Source organism: Uranotaenia lowii, chromosome 3 (assembly GCF_029784155.1).
Source record: "Uranotaenia lowii strain MFRU-FL chromosome 3, ASM2978415v1, whole genome shotgun sequence".
In the NCBI taxonomy this organism is placed as follows: Eukaryota; Metazoa; Arthropoda; class Insecta; order Diptera; family Culicidae; genus Uranotaenia; species Uranotaenia lowii.
Window position 1 is genome coordinate 327,884,168 of NC_073693.1, and position 18,061 is coordinate 327,902,228.

Here is an 18,061-nt window from a genome sequence, read left to right on the forward strand (position 1 = left end):
CCAAATCAAAATGGCCGAATCGGAAGTTTTTCATATCGTTACATCTCCTATATATATTCACCTTGGTTTCAACAGCTTTTTTGGCATTTTTGTCAGTTTTAACCTTTTACGGTTACTTGAAATTTTAGACATTATTTTTTCAGATACGTAATTCTTATCATCTTGGTTATTTTAAAAATTTTTATCAACTTTTGTCATTTTAGTATTTTTGACAATTTTTAAAAGTTTTGTTAGTTTTTAAAATTTTTGTTATTTTGACTGTTTTAATTGTTTTGTGAATGTTTTTAAATTTTTTCATTAACGTCATATTTTTGACTAAACAAGCCTGAAAACTTACTTTTTGTCTCACTTTCTTGGATTAAAAAAAATAGTTTTCCAATTGAACCCACGGTGCGATAAACCCTCATTAATGTTTAAAAGAAACATTTCGATTTCAATTCCGGAACCACATTCGCAGCAGAAATGTTTAATTTCGGAGTCTTTAAAAATCTTCAAAAAAAAACTAAGCTCAAATCAATTCGGGAAACAAGTTATTTACAGGGAATCGTTCATCCAGTAACGCGGTTTATCCCTTTTTATGCTTCACTGGGGGATGGTACCGGAATACACTCACCGATTGAGTGTTCCCCCATTTCCCATCATATAGATAGCTAACCAGCTCTACACAAGCAAAACCGCTCTTTTGCTCCAGATTCTATGCTGCTACTGCTACATCACTTGATCCTGCTGATGCTGCTGTTGCTGGTGGTAGGTCGCCGTTTGGCCAAATTGTTGATGTTGGATGCTCTTACACATAAAATCAGACACTTATGTACTGGTGAGATTCCCCGGACCCCATCCGGCGGGCCCTCCGCCTTCCTTAGCCGGGTGCCACAGAAACACGACTACAATGTAAAGGACTCATCGTCGTCGTTGGTGTCAACACTCAGCAAGCAGCAGCAGCAGCTATATGTAATATGATGGTACCCAGCAGAAGGGGAAGAGGCGCGGTTTCGGTTCGGTTTGGCTGCTGCTGCTGCTCCGCCCGAGAAATAGGTCAGAACTCTGGTGCGCTCTCCAGGCAAAACACAAACTCGGCGATGGCCAATCCAATTCGACCGACCGAAGACTGAACGACCCAAAGACCGAATTTTGTGGAGTGTGTTTGAAAACAGTGTTCTCAGCAGCAGCAGCAGCGAGCAGCCCTCTAGTCTAGTTTAGTTAGTTAAAAAAAACCGATTGAAAATCCGTGCGTGAACCCGTGAAACGTTCCTTGATTGGTTCATCCTGCGCGGCTTCGCGCCCCCGAAAGGATGATGATCCGGTCCTTGATGGCCACAGCCGAGGCCGTCCCGGCACTAGCCGGAGGACGTTCCTTCGTGGCCCGCCGGACGATGGTGTTCAAACCGAAGGTTCTGCTATTTCTTTTAAATACTAAAAGTGTGAAAAATATTAAATGACCATTACTTCTGACTTCCGACTTGTTAGATTAAATCCCCGCGCGCCCGGCTGCAAGCAATTTTGACCTGGATGTACTAACGCATTGCTTTCTTTTCTCTTCTTTTCTTCCCTGCAGGCCAGTCAACCGATCTACAAATGCACCTGGAAAGGCTGTGGTCTCCACTACACTTCCTGCTCTGAGGTTACCGCTCACGTTCGAAACGCACATTTAGGGTGAGTAACTTTGTTTGTGTACACAGCATTTCTACGGCACTTACCTGTGCGTGCGTGGGGAGAGCAGGAAAATGTTTCCATCAATTCATTCCTCCCACTCGTTTTTTTTCCGTTCCGGTACCACTCCTCTCCGGCCGCTCCTTCTTGAATGGTGGGCTGAGAGGGATTTGCAGAAGTAGATAATGGAAAACCTGACCCCACCGCCGGGTGGGAACATTTCGCTCGTTTTCGTCCTCGGCGAAAGCGAAAATCATGTTTCGCTCATTTTCACACCGCCCGCCCGCTTGTGTTAAGCCAACCGCCATCAATCGTAACGGATTGCTCCCCCTTAAATTCGGGACTTGGATCAATTTACCGAAAAGCCGTCACAATTTCGGTGGGTTTCCGTTTGGGGTTTCGGCATAACTTCGGGAGTATTCCATGGCTGAGTATAGGATGATAATTTTGGGGAACATTAGAAGGAGGCGCTCGGTGTTTAATCATCGGTATTTAGAGCTGAATGAGTGACCTCGAAATATAAACAGAAAATAATCCATTCGGATGTGTTTTGTTGTTTACCCGGCATTGATTGATTGATTGATTGTTCATGAGAGTGGTTCAAATTCCTTGATTTGACAGAAAGTTACATGTTCTATCCTAACATCTGAAGTTTTGATAAATATTGAACAGTTTCCATAGTTTTTAAAGCATCAAAGTTATTTTGATTAATTTGTAGGTGTGAGTTTCGTTAAAAAAATCGCAGCTTTGATTGCCTAATCGTTGTGCCGAGCCTTATCACCTGAAGTGGATTACAAGTGCTGGGAAATAGTAAATATTAGTGCTTACTAGTGCCAAGTACTTGTGTGTTGTATGAATATACGAGGCTGGGTCATTCGGCCGAAAGTCATTCGACCAAAGGTTATTCGGCCGATGGACGTTAGGCCGAATGGGTTATCAGGAAGAATAGGTCACTAGGTCGGATGGGTTATTCGGTCAACGGTTATCCAGCCGAAGACTGTTAGGCCGAAAGAATGCAAATCCGAAAGGATGTTAGGCCGAATGATCACTAGCCCAAATGATCATAAATCCGAATGGACATAAGCCCGACTGGTCGTTAAGCCAAATGGAAGATAGGCCGATTGCTTGGGCGAGTGGTCGTCAAGACGTTCTAGCATCCATTACAAAAATTACAAAAACGACCGTTCGGCCTCATATCCATTCGGCCTGATGACCATTCGGCCTAACGACCATTCGGCCCATCGACCATTCGGCCTAACGACCATTCGGTCCAACGACCATTCGGCCTAACGACCATTCGGCCCAACGACCATTCGACCTAACAGCCATTCGCCCCGACATGCAAAAAAGCGTTAATATGTCTTATTGATCTTATACATTCGGCCTAACGACCATTCGACCTGATGACCATTTTACCTAGCATCCATTCGGCCTTTCGTTTATTCGGCCTAATTGCCTTTCGGCCAGATGACCGTTCGGCCAAATAACCTTCTGCTAAATGTCCCATTCGGCCTATTGTCCTATTCGGCCGAACATCCCTCGGCCTGTTGACCCATTCGGCCTAGCGCCCTTAGGCCCAACATCTTTTGGCTGTCGGCCTTCGGACTCAAAACGTCTGCATCGTTTGGGGTTTTTTGACGCTCCAGACGAAACACGTCAAATTGGTCACTAGCCTAGGGATACCATACGATCTCTTTTGAGAATACATGTACTCTTTTTCAATCGAAAAATGGTACTCTTCTTTTAGTGAAATTTTACCAAATGTCCTCTTTTTTGTTGAAAGACATTTGATCAGAAAAACCAACGTAATTCTTCCATTTTATGAAGTTGTTTCTCATCTTATGCAATAACTACAAAAGAAATACAGCTTACAACAAATTACTTCATTATCTTTTTTTTAAGTAAATTTGCATTTTTAGTCGTTATAACAGTAAGCGCGATATGCGCCTTTGAGTATGCAAATAGTAATCAATATGCACAAAATTCAGGTATAGTACAAGAAATTTTTAAAGAAAATTTAAAATTGTCATGAAAGTCACATAACATCCAAGACCTTAACTGTATTTGATTAAATTGAAATATTTGAAATTTTCTCAGATAGCACGACATATGTACAGTAAAATCCCGCTCATTAAGACTCCTTTAACCGAGCCTCCGCTTTATTCGAGCCACCATTTTTATTCAAAATTTATGAAAAATGTGTTTTATCACCGCGATATATTGTTATGTTATTAAATTGACGTCTCTGACAAGATTAAAATCTAAACTTGCCAGAAACGTCGATTAAATAGAAAAGTAAAATCCATGCAAAGCGAGCTATGCGCTTGACGATATGCAATGCCAGAGCGAAAGGGTTTGTCAATATATTTCGTTTAATCCGAGGTTTCACTTACCTGAGGTGGTCCCTCCCAAGACTAGCTCGGGTAAGCGGGGTACTAGTGTACATCCTTTTGCATACCATCCGGGCGCAAAGCTCTGGATGGATCTGGATCTTTTATCAACCTGATGGATCGGATAACGCAGGAGCTCAGAAAACCAGGACTCGAATAAGCGGGGTTCTGCTGTTTAACGTTTCTTCTGACTTTTTGGATAAATGATCTCAATGTAATCTTTTTGGTGTCGCGGGATCTGGTAACCCTACACGAGACCAATGGGCTTGAAAGGGCCCATTCTAAAAGAGTTTTTGTCGCCTGGAGAGTGTACTGGAATATTTTAAGTCTGGAGTCGGGCAAAAAAAGGCTTTTTGTTATTGGTAAATCTGCTAAAACACCTTCAACATCGTACATGTAGGCTTTTTTGACGGACGGATTTTCTCGTGTTCAAATTAAATTGTTTCTAATGTCATTGAAAAAGATTTTTTTTTTTGAAAAAAAAATGTTTTGGACTGTTTGTGCTGTAGAATTACTTCGGATCTCCAGGAAAAAATCGGATAATATCGCACCAGTTACTGGATTAGGTTTCAGATCGGGTACCTCATCTGGTTTAGAACCAGATTAAAAATCACGCTTGGGATCCAGATTAAGTTCCGAATTAGTATTAGGAATGATGTTGCCGATCAAAATCCATATCGTGATCACATTCCACATCAGAAGAAAGATTAGGTTCCAGACGAGGATCAGGTTTCGGATCCGAGAATCGGGTTAAGGATCTGCATTAGAATATGGATCAATATCAGGATCAGGTTCGTATAAAGATCAGGTTCCATATAATGATCAAAATTAGGTTCTGGATCAGAAAAAGGTTTCGTATCAAAATAAAGTTTCAGGCCAGGATCAAAATCAAGATCTGGATCAGAATCAGTTTCCAAATCAAATTCAGGATTAGGTTGCAGATCGGAATCAGGATTAGGTTGCGGATCGGAATCAGGATTAGGGTCAGAATCTATGTCAGCTTTCAGATCGGGGTCAGGTTTCGGATAATAATCAGGACAAGGATCAGGATCTGGAATCAGGATAAGGTTCTAGATCAGAATCGGGAATAGGATGCAGATCAAAATATGGATAAGGATCAGAATCAGAATAATTTTCAAGGATCAGCATAGAGTTTCTGATCAGAACCAGGATAAACTTCTGGATGAAAATCTAGGTCCAGATCAGGATTAGTTTACGGGCTAGGATTAGGTTCCGGAATAGGATCAGATCTCAGATCATGATCAAAATAAAGTTTCGAATCATTATCAAATCAGAATTTGTATCTGGATCAAGGCCTGAATCAGGATCAGGACTAGATTCCGGATCAGTTTTCGTATTTGGATAAGATCCCAGATCATGATCAGAATCCAGTTTCGGATCATAATTAGATCACAATGAGGATTTTGAGCTGAATCTGGATCGGGTCCCAGATAAAGACGATGACAAGAATAAAAGCTTGGCTTTCGATGCCACAATCAAAGGGTCGCAAACTAGAGTGTTTTCAAAACATTACCCAATTTTTCCCCAGATAAATCGAATGACTTACTCAGGCTCTTCTTCTTGCCTCTTCTGGCAACACTTCCAATCTTCCTCGGGTAAAACTTGGCTGATGCACATCGTTGTTGGACCCGTATCGGACCACCTTCGTAGAAGAATTGGATCAGGTTTTCTGCCCGAATAGATGCTTGTTGTCGTTGGACCCCCGGCCGCAAAAAAAACCGTTCAATTTTTCGTGGTACTGGTGCACGACTAGCGTATCCTGTGAGCACTTTTGTGCTCCACTTACTTCCGGATTCTTACAGCGCCGCTTTAGAGCGATAATACACCGCTGAGCTGAAGCCCCGACAAACGATAAGCTAATCCTGGCGTACCAAATCCTCTAGCTGGTCGGAATTCTGGAACACAACATCCTAAAGACCTCCGCAGCTCCAGACCTATAAAAACTTCCTTCTCTCACTCAATCAGCAGTGCTGATCGGACTCTTAGATACGGTGGCAAGCTTATAGATCCTCGGAACCAAACGGCCGGTCCTACGAGAATGAAGTCAGCACGATGAGCAGCCAGTTTCTTTTTCCGGCTATTTTAATTGGACTCGATCGAGTCGAAATACGGCATACCGTTCCGACCCCATTAGAGGTTAGGTTCTGTCGTACGAGCTGCTGCTCCAGCCCTGATTTCAACCTCCTTTTTAGTCAGCGTTTTCACTCGAAAGTTGCCGAGTACCCCTGGACAAGTTTCCCTCCGGTTGTTGGCACAAAAACATTTTCTTTACCGACACCGACACTTCTGACGAGTAGCAAAGCCGAACGAGAGAAGAACTGCCGTCGAAACTTCCAGTGACTTTTCACTTTCATCTTTCAGCGCCAAATCGAATTTCGGTTGTCACTTTTTCGTGAACATAGAGTTGTTTTTGACATTTCGTACGCACACTTGCTGAGTGTGTACAGATGAGACGGGACAATTAACCTCAAAAACTCTCGGTACAAAAAAACGGGCTGCCGGTCAACGAACATGGTCGTTTTTGAGGTTAATTGACCCAAAACTGAAAAGTGTTAGTGGAACAACCAGCATAATATCACTGATCATACTGACAGGACACTTAGAACAAAAATTCGATCATTTTCTGGCTAATTTTTTTCGTCAAATTTAGCAGGTTCGCAATACCGACGGCAGGTGGCGAACCTACAATTTTTCCGATAGAAATGTCCTGTAGGAAAAATGTACCTGTTCAGACGATTTGATCGTCTGAATTGCCTGTTTTTTGCGAAAGTCGGGTGGCACTTTCTAACTGGGATAGTATTTCTTCAAATCGATCGATGCGCACTCTGGAATCGATATTGCGTACTATCGATTCCAGAGTGCGTAAATTATCCAAAAAACGAAATCGACTGTCCAGTCAGTATGGTCAGTGATAATATCACGAACACTACCAGCGGCAAATAGGACTATTGTTAGTTCCCGATGTTGTTTCAATCGTCCTAACAACTGTCCAATGTCGAATTCTGTAAAATGTTGCTTCATGTTCTGGTTAGATGTTTGCGTTTGTTTATTTTTAAAACGGGGTTGAATTCTGTTTTCGCCCACTAACACGCTTATTATTTTCTAGTGGAGAAATGGGTAAATTAAATAAAGTTTGCGATAATGATCAAATTTTATCCAAAAAATTATCTCAAATAATCCACTGTAACAATGAGGATCAGGTTCCCGAACAGTTTCCAGATTAAGATCGGGTCCCGTATCATAATCAGGATAATGTTCGGGACTAGTATCAGGATCAGGAATACAACAATCGACGTTTGTTGTTCAGGTCTTTAGTCAGAGTCGGTCGAAAATGCTCTTTCGTTAGTCAAAATTAGTACATTGGTTTTATGAAGAACTAGCTAGTTTCGTAGGCCAACACTCTTTTTTAAAATGCTTCCTTTAATTCTACACAAGGTATCGCGTACTCTGTCACCATTCGGATGACGTCTACTGTAGATCTCCCTTCCCGAAAATCGAACTGTCTGTTCGATAGAAAAATCAAACCAAATAGCTATGTGCCTCGTGATTACTTACTAATCCCCTCTTTCCGTCCACCCTCCCTGCAGTCCCCGCAAACCAGACGAGGACAGCGACGAGGAGGATTTCTTCTTCACCGAGGTCGAGGATGAGAGTGACAGTGGCTACAGTGCGCCCCATCCGCCATCGCCACCGACTCTGAGCCACCGCGACATGGCTCGACCCCCGCACGAGGACCCGGAGTACCAGCGGCAGATCGTTGGCAACTACCGGCTGTCGATGTCCTCCCAGCAGCAGCAACTCCAGCAACACCAACAGCATCCCCAGCATCAGCTACCACAGCTCCATCAGCTGGGTGCTGACATCAAACCACCACTGCCGGCGACCCCCGGAAGCCACCAGCAGCAACAGCTGCACCATCAGCATCCGAGTTTGAATAACAACAACAACAATACCATTGGAGGCCAGCAGCAGGGCAGCAACGGTACCAGCAGCAACAACGGAAGTGGTGCCGGGGTGCACACTTCCCCGCTGATACATCACAACTACACCTGGTCGCAAGTCAGTCCGGTAAGTTACCTTGTCCTCCGCCGTAGAGTGCCTAGTGAACTTGCTGATTTTGATTTCTAATTTTCAGACCTCGCCTCAGAAGCACGTCCGCCTGTCGCCCCGCCCAGCGCCCTACAATAACCCTTACCCAAATGCTCCGTACGCAAACCAAATAAGTCAACAACACCACTACCAACAGCAGCAACATCTCAGCCAGATCCAGCTCTCGCCCGGTAGCACCACCTACCATCACCAGTCGGCCGGTGCCGGTGCGCTGGCTCTATCGAGCACGGGACAATCGCCGCTGAATGGATCCGGCACCTTCGTGGCCCCGGGAACGAGCCCCAGCGGCAGCACCAATCGGTCGCCACTATCGCCAAACCGCCGGACCCGAGGCGAAAACAAGAAGTGCCGCAAGGTGTACGGCATGGACCACAAGGATCAGTGGTGCACCCAGTGCAAGTGGAAGAAGGCCTGCAGTCGCTTCGGAGACTGATCCAAATCGAAGAAGACGTCGACATCCGGATCGTCATCGTCGTCGTCGTCGTCGTCATCAGGGTCATCTGTTACTTCGTCTACCGCCTCTGGGTCGTCGCCCACGTCGGTCCTGGCAGCGGCCGCCGCAGCAGCAGCCGCCACGATAACGCCTCTGGCAGCACCGAACTCCCTGGCGACCCATCCTCAACACCAGCATCACCCACAACATCATCATCATCCTCATCACTATTTGCATTCGCTGCATCATCATCAATCGGGAAATGGGGGAACTGGCGGCGGCAGCAGCGTAAGTAACAATAGACAACTGCAGCCGGTCTGATCGAACACTGTTGTTTCGGTGGATCAGCGACGAAGCAGGCGACGACTTTCGGCATCGTCGTAAGCGTGTTGTGTTTTTTGAAAGAGAGAGCAAACGACGTTCGAGTGGTTTTAGTGAGAGACGGAACGAGTGTACGTGCACTGTAAATATAATCGTGATATATTTTATGGTAATAACAAAAGGACAATGTTAAACAGGAGAACTAAAGAAAAATACGCGTGTGACATGGAAGAAATATACAAAAAGTAAAATCATGTAACTCAATACAGAAAAGCGGGGGGAAAGATAATTCGTAAAGAGATAGTTTGTAGGTTCTATTGAGTGTAACAATGTTAGCTATTTATATTCTCAGCAGTGCAGTCGAAAAAAAACCCATTGTACAGTAACCGGATTGAGAAAGAGTATATTATGTGGACAGATGGAATCAAGCATTCTATAACCCGAAACATCTAATGAATCAGATTCAAGAAATATTTTTATATTATTACCACACCCTATCGCTGTAAATTAACGAAAGATAAAAACAATAGGAAAACCGACTCTGGTAAACGTGACATTTTTCCCATCAACTGTTAGAGAAAAATATTCCTTAATTTTGCTTTCCGTGTACCATTTACCTCACAGTAATGGGGCAAATGGCAATCAGCGCTACATTAATTCGCAATCACCAAAACGCCACAAAACAATACAAACAAATATCTGCAAAAGTTACAGCTTCAAGTTGAATTCCCATTGTGATTTAAAACTGTTGAACATCTATTATCCTCTTCTGCGAAAGCAGAACCGTACTAAACATTGACAAACAAAAAAAAATAAAGTAAAAACCATCGCTGTTGTTCAAAGCTTGAAAATTCTTTATTGTTGATTTATGATGCATTATCTTTGACTAAATGTTGTAACACACACACACACCCAACCATTAATCGTTTTTCCTCGTCACATTCGCAACAATAACACCCACCACTCCCATTTTTGAAAATAATGGATACAAAAAAGAAAAAACAATGCACCCTACCCCCAGGAAGCCATCCAAAATGGTGGCCCAAACACATGCAAGCTAAAGTGAAAAAAAACACCCAAGAAAAGAAAGTAGAAGAAAAGTGGCAAACAGTGGCAGAAACACACAACGTTTGCAATCGCAGTAGGCAGTTACACAGGCTTCGGTTTGCAAAAATCAGCACCAACAACAGCTGAAATTCGGGACTTTTTCGGAACAACATCCTCGGAAAAGACCCCCGAAAACATACCGAAGTTATCCGGTGAGAAAAGTTGCTAAGAAAATGAAGGTAAAACAAGTAGAAATTGGATTTTGAATGGTTGTCTATCTCTTTATCGAATTCTTTGGGTACTCGAAACGGAAATGGTAAAGCAAAATAAAAAAAAAAAGAAAATTAACGATTGGAAACAAAATGCAACAAGACTTTTAAAGGCTGATTTAGTTTTAACCAAAATAAAAATCGGTAATTTAATATTAAATACAAGAAAAAAAAACATTTAACGAAAAAAAACGCTGCGTCCGCGACAAACTTTGACCGAAATTTCAATAAAAAAAATCTAAATCAACTGTAAAACGCAAAAACAAAGAACTGACCGTCATATCAACTGACATCGGAAAAACATTGGCTGATTTTTTGCCGTCAGCGAAACTCTAAAGAAGTAAAAAAAAAACAACAAGTCACGACACAAACAAACAAAATTTGTATCATCGGAAACAACAACCACATGCACCGGTTCGCGTAACCAAACGAATCGAAACCAACAAAATAAAATCTAAAAATAAATCTTATTACTAAGAAAACCAATGACATCAATCGTAATTGATTACTTGAACACACTTCGAAAGCGACAAGCAAACAAAAAATGAAGCAACATGCAAACGTAATAACTGATAAACAACAAAAAAAACTAGATCATAGAAAAAAAAACGCGAATAAACCACTGCCAATAAAGTTAAAAATAAAAATGAAGATGAAGATCAAATGAAGTAAGTTGCGTACTACAGATTACAAATAAAAAGAAAATGAAATCATATTAAGAAAAACAAACCATTTATGAGTGAATGAAATGAAACAAACAAAACAAACAAGAATACCAATAAAATTAAAAACTAGCGACTACTGAATGTGTAAAACCCACCCTCCTCCTCCAGCTGAGAGACCCCGTCCCAAACTTCCCCCGGCAAATTGCAACTATTTGACGTGTGTTTTCCATTGAAATAAAGAAAAAAATTACTGTAAAGTGAAGCTGAAAGTACTGGAACGAAGTTTTCTGGGGGAAAATTCCCTTGTTTTTTAAAGAAGAAAAAAAATCCGAGCTGCTCGAAAAGCAACTTTTTTTTTGTTAAGCTGCAACAGGTAAAATTGTGATATTTCAAGGAAGTTGAAACAAAACCTCTATTGTTTCACAAGTGGCGATCGGAATCGCATGGTTTTCTTTTACAAATCGAACCATTTTCTGTGATTGTTTTTTTCATTGTTTTATTTTTTAAGTTAAACCCTGAACTTTTTTTTGTTGACAACTGCTTTGTTAAAACTATACAAGTTGGCTGAAATCTATTGTCTCGAATTTAGACACTCTCTTTTACGCTTCAAATGTTGAATTTGTTTCCATGGAGACAGTGAGCTGTCACTAATTTGCCTTCGAACATTGACGCTAACAAGCGTTTTACATTTTTTTGATTTCGCTTCGCTAACTGCTCTCTCACACGAAGACAGTTTTTGTAACAGTAACGTCTAAAATTCAACAAAAAAATATGAAAGAGGATGTTTAGTTGTATTGTTTCCAAACATAGGAATTTCTCCACGCGTTGAAATACTACAAAAAAACCCATTAAGAGCTTCCGTTTCGTTGCAATGTAAGGTGCGCTTCCTTCTTCTCTCGCTCTTTTTCGTTTGCTTTCTCCCGCTTGAATTTGTTTGTGTTTCGCATTGAACGGTCTTAGAGCAATCGCACGAGTGCTACCAATTTCTGGGTTGATTCCAAATTCCAAAACATGAACAATGCGCGATCAAGTCTTTCCACGAGCCACCAAATTTGGTTCGATAAACGCTTCCGCAAAAACAGAACTTCAATACGATGCGAGTTAACTTTTATTATTGTCCTTACTATTCTTTTTACAATTGAACGTTGTTGAAAAGTCAAACAGTTGTCATTTTAGCATCCCCCAAACACACTGTCCCGCTCTAGAAATGTGCAATTTTAAAACATGAATAGAAACTATTCTAAAAGTAAAAATAACCTGTAATCATAAAAGAAAAAGACCCCTTGAGAATGATCTCTCATGATCTCCTCCCTAACTTCGGAAACAAATTTGTTTGCCTTTTGTTGCTCTTCTCCCGTATTTGTGCACGTGTGTTGTTGTGTAATGTGCGCAAAATTTTCGATCGATTTAAAGCAGCGCCAACTGCGAGCGAGCGAGCGTCTCAGTAGTGTGCAAGTACACTGTAAAATCAAAATCGGCAATATTTGAGTAGATTCTTAAGCAATTGAAAATAAAATTATAATTATAAAATATATCAAACACCGTAGATTGATGTTCTTTCTTTCGGCTCGAATACATGACTGAACACGAAATTTTCACCAAATCGCGATAATCAACTACTACTACTACTGTAGAACAAGACTATAATCAACAACAACAACAAACTGTTGTGGCTGCTTTACATAAACACGACGAACACACAAACACACACTTAATCGAAAGCAATCGATCTCATTATTTTTTTGTTCCAATTTTTATAAAACGGGGAATGTTCTCTCGAGTAAAAATTTCAAATTTCACGTGCGAAAATTGTAGTAGAAATGACAATCCACAACCACAACTTTAAATAAACAACAACATTATTGTTTAACTTTTTATATGTCATTCGCTTTTAAAGTATTGAAAAGAGTGAAAAGTTCCTCCATTTTTAGTCAAAGACCTGAGACGATCATGTACGAATGACAGCGTTTATATAATTTATAAAATAAGAGTATTTCTTAACAACTCAATCCCTGATTTAATATTTACTCCCAGAATTATTCCGTTTTTTTTCTCGAGATTTAAAAACTTTACTCGTGTATTTGATGCTCATTTATGAGTATAATGCTTCTCAACATTGCTTTTTAATATGTACCAAAATGGGCGTTTTCAAAATTCACGCAAACTGAACTGAGATTTAATCTCGACCAGAGAAATACTCACCAAAGAAGATCGGGAGAATACTTTTCTAAAATTCAAATCAAAAGTCGTCCAGAGCAGTCATTTTCCGTTTTTAAGGTTTCTCTAAACTGCGTACATTTAAAAAAAATTCATCCTTCAAAATCATTCAAAATTGGGAGGGCAGCGAAAAAAAATTTAAATCCCAACAAAATCGGCACGATACTCCAGAAAAAGAAGAAATGGATAAAAATTACAATATAAAAGACTAAATTTTTTGCCTATTTATATGTACAAACTTATAAAGTCAAGAAAAACTTGTAATTGGGTAAATTTTCGTCGTAAACTTTTGCAAGTTTTTTGCATCTGTAGAATTACAGTAAATTCAATAAAACTGAAAACAACAAATACCCGTTTGCGTAACGCAAAATTTGAAGTTGTTGACTAGAAATACCGACTAAAAAGTGAGGTTAGAAGGTGATTGGTAAGATTAAAATATTACAAAAACAAAAACTAGAGAAAACGCGTGAATCGTAATATCAAACTATCTAAGTGTGTGTAATCAGTGCGTTTGAAGCATTGTAAACTAGACAACAACAAGTGGAAGCAAAATAAAAACATCAACTATCGCAACAAAAAATCAACAACAACAACTTATCGAACAGCGCGCGCAATTCGTGACGAAACGTAAAGGAAAACACTACCTACTAAGCTCTTCTTCTTCTTGTTACGCTTTGATAATGATGAAACCAACCAATTATTGAACGCTTTATAAACCAATAAAAAAACAAACTGTGGAACAGACACTAAACAACAACTACTACTAATATTCTGAGATGAAAACAAAACGATGATAGTGTAAGCGGAAGGAAGAACCACAAACATACAACAGCAACAACACACTCACACCTAAAAAAAACAACAATATTGTTCAATATCCCTCCAAAACTTAAAAAAAACAAACAACCTTGTTGGATAGATAAATTGAACCCCTTTTGATATTTGGGAAAAATCTTCGAACACATTTTAAGATATCTTTTTTCGAAAGGAGTACAATTTTTACTAATCGTCAACATAGCAAAGGAAGCGGGAAAGGCATAACACTTGATGTAAAGTGAGGTATACTGACCAGGGAAAAAAAATCACACATTGAACAAACCAAGCAGCAAAGCCACTTTCATTGATCCAATGTTTAAAAAAAGTTAATCGAAATGATTTAAAATCAATCATAAATGAGGCAGTCTACACCAGCGTGTAAGGTCATGCTCGAATGAAATAAACACTCGCTGGAAGATGTCAGGGACGATACTTGCTCCGAAAGGTATTCGCGTAAGTTTGGAGTGATATTGTTTCCTTAAAATAAAATCCTCAACAGCATCACCGGTGTCTTCTTGACTTTATCGTCCCATAATACATGATTTCATTTGAAGTTTTCATGGTTAGAACGCAAAATGATTTAAAATCAAATAAAAATGATTTATACTACAGCAGCGTGTAAGAAAAATTTCGTCAGAAATAATCGCTCTCTGGAAGGTGTCAGGGTTAATGTTTTATGCCAAATGCAATCTCGAAAATTTTAGAATGCTTTTCATGGTTCAAATTTTCGTTATTTTGAATCTTTTTCTGCGCATTCTCGTCTCATGGAGCTTGCTTTTGTTCCGTTTCTAGATAACAAAGTTGTGTTTTGCTGTTTAATTGGTTTAAAAGTTAGAACATTGTGATTTGTATCCAACAGTTACCTCAACCAAGATTTTTCTTAAATTTATGTTAAAAATCGAAAGCATCATTTTTTCAATTTCTTATCAAACAAACTGGAAGAGAGATTAATCGAAAAGCCAGTAACACGAACAAGGTAAAAAACCTATATAAAAACAAAAGAGTTAAGCTTTCCTTCGAGAAGCACGCGATCGAAGGCGGAAAGAGAAAATATTATTAATAAAATGGGCAGATAAAAAAAATCTATTACAATTTAAATGTTTTAATCCAGAAATGTGAGCGTGTAGGTTAGATGGTGAAAATTTTAGAGAGTGAGTTGTTTGTTTCCTCCTGCTATTGAATATATATTATACATTACAAACTAGAAATCGATGCTAAGGACGGATATGTGAAAGTGTTCGGCAAAACTGTTTTGGAGCTAGCGTATGTGTGAAAGCGAAATCGAAAAGTGTAACAGTTCAGATTCCAGCAACTCTGCGCGTGAGACGAATGTTGAGAGAAAAGGGCAAGAAAGAGAAGCGAGACCAATGAAAATTATGAAAGAGAGACGGAACAAATTCGAGAAAAAGTGTTAGTTCAGTATTTTTGGTTACCGATATGCAAAACTATATATTGAAAAACGGCTTTTAGAGTTTAATGTTTTTCTTTCTGTCAGCAGCCAAACAAAAATTAAGAGAAGATTTAACAGTAAGCTAAATTTGATTCAAAAAAGGGTACATTTTCTGCTAAAATATATATTATAATTAAAGTCACTACGATGTCTTTCTCATTATTGTTAAGTTAGAACACCGTGGGAAAAAGCGAATAACAAACACGAATGCCGATTCAACAGTAGCAGTTTTGGAGGTTAGGTTCGCTAAGATCTTGTACTATTTTACCTTATTTATGGGCCATTTATACCTAAGATTATACATTATATTTTAGCGTTCAAATTGTTGACACTCAGCTGCAGGAGTTCGGTCAAGACTAATCCGGATTCAATTTCAGCAGAAGTAAGAGATAAAAAATATCACACGATTTGTGTTTTTTGTTTATAAAACTTAAGCTAAACCAATTCACTAAGAGATAAGCGAAAGAAAAAGAGAGAAAGAGTAAAAAATTGTACCATTTATATTCTATATTTGTCCCTAGGAAATAATTATTTTACACACATAGATTCACATTCTTAGATTATATTCATATACATTTATTTCTTTTTGTTAACAATATTTTTATTTATTTATTTTTAGAGCATGAAAAAAGCTTAAATTGAAACAATCTAGCATAATTTTACACCCCTCCACTGCAAATGGAAGTAAGACAAAAACACAAACACACATACACAAACACATAGCAGAAAGAAAACCCCAAAATATAAGAAACACATCACACAGATGACAAAACTGTACATAGCTAAAATCGAAAGCGAACAAAAACTTGTAAAGAAAAAAAATAAACATCAAATCAAACAGAAGAAAATCTATCAAACCAAATTGACAAAACAACAATAGGTAAAGCAAAAAAGAGTAAACCATCTTCAGAGATCCTAAACGTAAAAGGCACGAGCAGGAAACGGGGGCAGGTCCTCCTTTTCCTCAAACAAACTATTGAAAACGACCATTAGATTTCACTTTAAACTTCAAAAAACAAACACAAAACTACCAAAAGCACTCTTACCCTCTGGAAAACAAAACTAAACTTACAAAAAAACGTTCATCGAACAGGCAAAGTCTGCTGCAGGGTAAATCGAAAAGTCCGCGGGAGTTCAAAATTTAGCACAATTGATTTTATTCGGCCAAATGACTACGCAAAATGCTCCTCCTCCTGAATATTGCCTAGAGCCAACAGAAATCTAAAACTTTCGATTCGGAATCGCAGCAGGCTTTTGCTGGTTTCCAAGAACTTTGTGGCCCGCTCGAAATCTAATGTAAAACAACAACAACAAAAATCAACAACATCATCCAAGTAACCCTCTCTGGTTAGTGGAACAATAACAAAAAAAAAACAATTGTATAAGGAAACATCCAAAACAACAAATACCAATATTATGATTGTGTAGTAGTGCAAATCCAGAATTCAGTAATTATGTATAATCAAAAGAAAATGCGAAGATTGGAAAGAAATTTTGTTGTGTTTTTTTCGTAGCTTAAGACCCTATTGTTTTGGATCGTATAAATTTTCTTCATCCCCTTTTTCTTTCCCTATCATCATCGTTTCGATGTTTCTGTATGTACAAAAATTAAATGCGAAAATCCTCAATCATCTGATGTGTTTAGATGTACATATCGATTACTATCTTTTTTCTCTTTTCTTTGGAGACGGTTTGATAAAAATTAAATTTAAACGGAAAAATTGTAACTGTTTTTTTTACTCGCCAAATGCTAGAACCGAATACCAGTATGTTTAATTTCACTAAGATCGAAAAAAACCCAAACGTGAAATAAAAATAGCAAACGTGGGAAAGTGCAAGAAAGAAGTTAATTTAACAAAAAAAAACAATATGTGTACGTTCAAAAAACCACGTACGTTAATAAGATAGCGGCTGAAAGATGAGATGTCCAATGAGATGAAGAAACAATGAAATTACCCATGCAAAGAAGAAAATCCCACGTAATAATTTAACAACCAGAAATATATATGCGAGAATAACAAATGAGATGTGCCGAGAATAGGAAGTGGGTGAAACACAAAATGAAGAAATACAGAAACCGAGGAAACACAGACGAAGAAAACATACATGAATGGAATGAAAAGATTATGTTCAAGTCGATTTAAGAACATACAGTTTTTTTAGTTATAAGTAATACAATATTATACATATTATAAATATATACACGGTATTAGATAAAGCATAACGTGGCGTGATTATTTGGTTTTTAAAAACATCCGAAATCATCCTTATTCTTACCATCTTAAGGTTGGTCGCATGTAGTCCACGGTCTCTTGCCCTGTTCAGTTCATTAATTGATGCGCAGTAAGGTATTCCTGATCGCAAGCTAAGGAAAACGAAAGTGAAAGAATCCGCTAAAAGTTCTTCATATGGCAGACAACATCGAAGGAAATTTTCTTCACAGTCGATGTTCAGTCGCTGTTACTTTTGCTTGGCTCCATCTTAAATTTTTATGAACAGCTTGAATCTCTACTTTTTCCTTTTACTCGAAAGAACCGATACCTAGCTGAAAACCATTGTCCATAACAATCATAATTTGCACTCTATGGAGCCTCACCGCAAAAGTGGTGAACCAAAAATCGAAATTAACCGCATAACCAACTGAATTTTTTTTTCCACGAAAACGAACACAA

At 39.1% G+C, this 18,061-nt stretch overlaps 1 protein-coding gene across 1 annotated transcript; it reads left to right on the top strand.

Annotated features, from left to right (window-relative positions):
• Nucleotides 1–1,227: 1,227 nt before the first annotated feature.
• On the top strand, nt 1,228–17,613 carry LOC129751561 (zinc finger protein 704-like). Its single transcript, XM_055747143.1, has 4 exons — nt 1,228–1,391; nt 1,556–1,653; nt 7,649–8,129; nt 8,197–17,613. Exons 1-4 carry the CDS (start codon nt 1,293–1,295, stop codon nt 8,602–8,604), a joined length of 1,086 nt encoding a protein of 361 aa, XP_055603118.1. The 5' UTR covers nt 1,228–1,292; the 3' UTR covers nt 8,605–17,613.
• The last annotated feature ends 448 nt before the right edge of the window (nt 17,614–18,061 follow it).

What these genes read in the sequence shown, in the direction of transcription:
- LOC129751561 (XM_055747143.1), top strand. Translation starts at nt 1,293, where the DNA reads ATGATGATCCGGTCCTTGATGGCCACAGCCGAGGCCGTCCCGGCACTA. An exon ending in GTTCGAAACGCACATTTAGG is followed by an intron (nt 1,654 to 7,648) that starts GTGAGTAACTTT and finishes CCCTCCCTGCAG; the next exon opens with TCCCCGCAAACCAGACGAGG. An exon ending in CCTGGTCGCAAGTCAGTCCG is followed by an intron (nt 8,130 to 8,196) that starts GTAAGTTACCTT and finishes TCTAATTTTCAG; the next exon opens with ACCTCGCCTCAGAAGCACGT.